The sequence below is a fragment of the Lagopus leucura genome, unplaced genomic scaffold (genome assembly GCF_019238085.1).
Source record: "Lagopus leucura isolate 7727_CA_CO unplaced genomic scaffold, USGS_WTPT01 Super-Scaffold_100002, whole genome shotgun sequence".
In the NCBI taxonomy this organism is placed as follows: domain Eukaryota; kingdom Metazoa; phylum Chordata; class Aves; order Galliformes; family Phasianidae; genus Lagopus; species Lagopus leucura.
The window spans coordinates 54,715,171-54,718,422 of record NW_024962263.1 but is presented as its reverse complement, the minus strand read 5'-3'; the positions used below and the strand labels follow the sequence as shown (position 1 = coordinate 54,718,422).

The window sequence follows — 3,252 nt, the reverse complement described above, 5'->3', positions numbered from 1 at the left end:
TCATTGGGAGTATGAAAAGGAATGCAGCAAGAAAATTGAAGTTGGATACAGGAAATACATTTTCATTCAGGTAAGCATTAGTGCAATCTACACACAAGTGTTGCAGCTTTCCTTCAAACAGACGTTTTTATAAATCAATTAGTCAAACAATTCTTTGTGAGTGATGCCACTTTTGAAAACGTGATCCACAGCCTCCTTAGATTCTGTGAACTACTCCAGAGAAGTCCCTGAAAAACAAATGAGCAAAGCAAACCTAATCTCAGCATATGCAACAGTTTTCATATTTATGTTTATGAGTGCACAAATTGAAGATGTTTGAAGAATGTGGATCAACATATATTAGAATCTGCCTCAGTGCAGAGATTAGATTAAACTCTTGGGGCCTACGAGCCTATAATTCTTTTTATTCCTCCGTGAAAAATCACATCCCCTCTGCAACTCAATTTTCTTTTACTTAACAAAAATGCAAATAGTATTTTCCCATCTCACAGGGGGCTGTCAGTACATGCATTATATACATTGCTCAGGTACAGTGGCAGTTGCATGAACTAAAGCACTCCGAATTTTATTTACCTCTCCTCCACGGAGGTCTTCTAGGTTTTGAACATCTGGCAGAAGGATGTGGAGATGCTGGAGTAGGCCCAGAGGAGGGCCACAAAGATGATTAGTGGACTGGATCACCTCTCCTACAAAGGATGAGGGAGATGGGCTTGTTCAGTTTCAAGGAGACCTCATCATTGCTTTCCAGTGATTAAAAAGAGTTTATAAACTTATAGTGATAGGACAAGGAGGATCGGCTTTAAGCTAAAAGGAGAGATTTAGGTTCGATGTTAGGTGGAAATACTTTTCTCAGAGGGCAGTCAGTCCAGGCATAGCTGCTCAGAGGGGTTGTGGTGCCCCATCCCTGGAGGCACTCAAGGCCAGGTCGGATGGGCCCTGGGCAGCTGAGCTGGTGGGGGGCAGCCCAATGCTTGGCAGGGAGATTGGGCTGGATGAGCTTTAAGGTCCTTTCCAACTGAAGCCATTCTGTGACTGCATGATGTCCAACCTACACAGCATCTGTCACACCATGGGCAAAAGGAATCTCACATCAATTGCATTACATTTACAATGATTTATTTAAATGCAAGTAAGAAAGCTCTTTTGATACAAAATAAAAGAGTACATAACATGAGCACATGCAATTGAGAAGGCCTGCAATAGAAACTTCCACAAAGCTTTCCAAAACCACTGCAGCTGCTGGAGCTGCACCTAACAACGGCTCTGAGTACCAAAGCTTTCAGTCAGCCCTACAGAACGACGAATGAGGCTCTCAACCGGCTATTTCCCACTCCGTGCCCACTGCCGAGGAAGAGCACTGGATGTAGACGGTGGATAGGAGAACCAGGCTGCTTCCCTGCACTTAAGAGCAAATTTCGGCACGGGCTTTCCACCGCCACGGAGGCAGCAGGGATGCCGTCACCCTGCTCTGGTATTTCCGCAGCCGCCCTCACGGCTCTGGGCTCAGGGGTGGCACCTCCGTATCCGCAATGACAGAAACAACGCGGCGTCAGTTCTGAGGAAGAAGAAGGAGGAAGGCGGGGAGCCATGTGAGCGCTGCCCCACGGAACACCCGGAGGAGGCCTCGAGCGGCCGCAGCGCCGCCGCAGCCCGGGCGAGGGCGCAGAGTCCGATGCCGGCAGCCTTCCTTCCCCTTCCCCGCCTCTCTGCCCGTATAAGCGGGGCGGGCGTCCCCAACCAGGCCCGCCAGACCGGTTGGTTCCTGCGGGCCGCGCTGCTCTCCCCGCCTCCCTGAGGCGCGGCCAGGCCCGACCCGGCCTGGCGTGCTGCGGCCGCACCGAGGCCGGGGGGCTCCATGGCCTTCATCCGCAAGCGGCAGCAGGAGCGGGAGCTGTACTCCAAAGAGAGGTGAGCGTCCGGCCCTCCCGGCTCGGCCTCGGCGCTGGAGCGGGCTCACCCTGCTCGGGGAGCGCGGGCTCTGCGGGAAGTCCCGGCGGAGCGCTGGGTAGAAGGGGGGCTGCTGCGGTGCCTGCCTTGTTACTGCTGCTGTCATCGATTGCCCCGGCTTAAGGCTGAAAAGGCTGCAAGGGTAAAGCTGGGAAAATAGAGTTGCGTATAAGCTCCTCTTTTCGGTTGTGTTCGTGGCGTGGAGGTACAGCCCTGCTGCTCTGTAAATGCTGTTCACGCTTTTCCCGAACATGCTGTTCAGCGTGTTGCCAGCCTTCGCATTATGGGCTCCCTGGCAGCTCCTCAGAGCACTAAATGCAGCTGCTTTTCCTCCTGTCTTCCGGCTGCTGTGCTGTGTGCCTAACTGAACCTGTGAGCAGGCCGTACCACACGTGCCTTGTAAGTCCTGAATGTGCTCTCTTATTTTTAGCCAGTGACACAGTTTCTTTTATGTGCCTTACCTACATCTGGCTTGTCAGAAAGCTTCAAAGTTACTTCTGATCTTTGTATTGCCACCAAGGAGATCTGTACCAAATAAGAACTGGGCTCAAGTGCTCCACAGTTGTGGCCCACACTATGGGAGGCAGGTCCCACATGGGTGTGTTGCTGTGCACATCTCTGCTGTTTGTTGTTTAGGAGCAAATCACATGGCTGAATGAGTTTGGCTCACTTTATCCTATAAATTCTGATTCGTTGCTGTTGAGTGGTGATGCTACTACAGTTTTTGGAGTGCTGACGTAATCCAAACACGTTCTGTTTTGCTTTCTTGAGTATCTTTTCCTGGCTGCCTTTGTGGCTGTTATGGTTTCAGTTATGTTCGAGGGGGAAAGGATAAATTTCCCATGGAGGAGGAGAAGGAGTTTTAGTTTTGAAGTCAAACATCTTAAGTGTAGGGAATGCTAGAACCATGACTGTTAGCTCTGCTCGGGGCTTACTGTAACTGGTCTCCCCTTCTCAGAAGCTGAGAAATGCTCGTAACTCACCACACGTGTTCCAAAGACCCAGGTGAATATAAGTTTCACCCAAAAGCTCTGAAAGTTATACCAACTTAACCATGTTTGTCAGTGTTACTGATTTTCAGTTATAGAAAGTTCCTTGGAAGCATTTGAGGATGTTCTGTCTTATTTGAATTTGCAGTTTGAGGATATTGTGGAAGATGAGTTTTGTCATTGTTGACACCTGCAGTATTCTCCACCTCTGTATTTGCTAATTAGTTTCTCTGCTTCTCCCTGTGGCCTAACATGTAAAATATTTTGTACTTCATGTCAGCTGCTTTTTCCTGTTTCTCACCTTGTACATGTCTTT

At 49.5% G+C, this 3,252-nt stretch overlaps 1 protein-coding gene across 1 annotated transcript in view; it reads left to right on the top strand.

The window, feature by feature from the left end:
* The first annotated feature begins 1,808 nt into the window (after positions 1 to 1,808).
* NSMAF (neutral sphingomyelinase activation associated factor) overlaps positions 1,809 to 3,252 on the top strand; it is a 37,333-nt gene continuing 35,889 nt past the window's right edge. Inside the window, exon 1 of the mRNA XM_042869389.1 lies at positions 1,809 to 1,908. Coding sequence (XP_042725323.1) covers positions 1,856 to 1,908 — 53 coding nt within the window. The 5' untranslated portion in view covers positions 1,809 to 1,855. The remainder of the gene's footprint in view (positions 1,909 to 3,252) is intronic.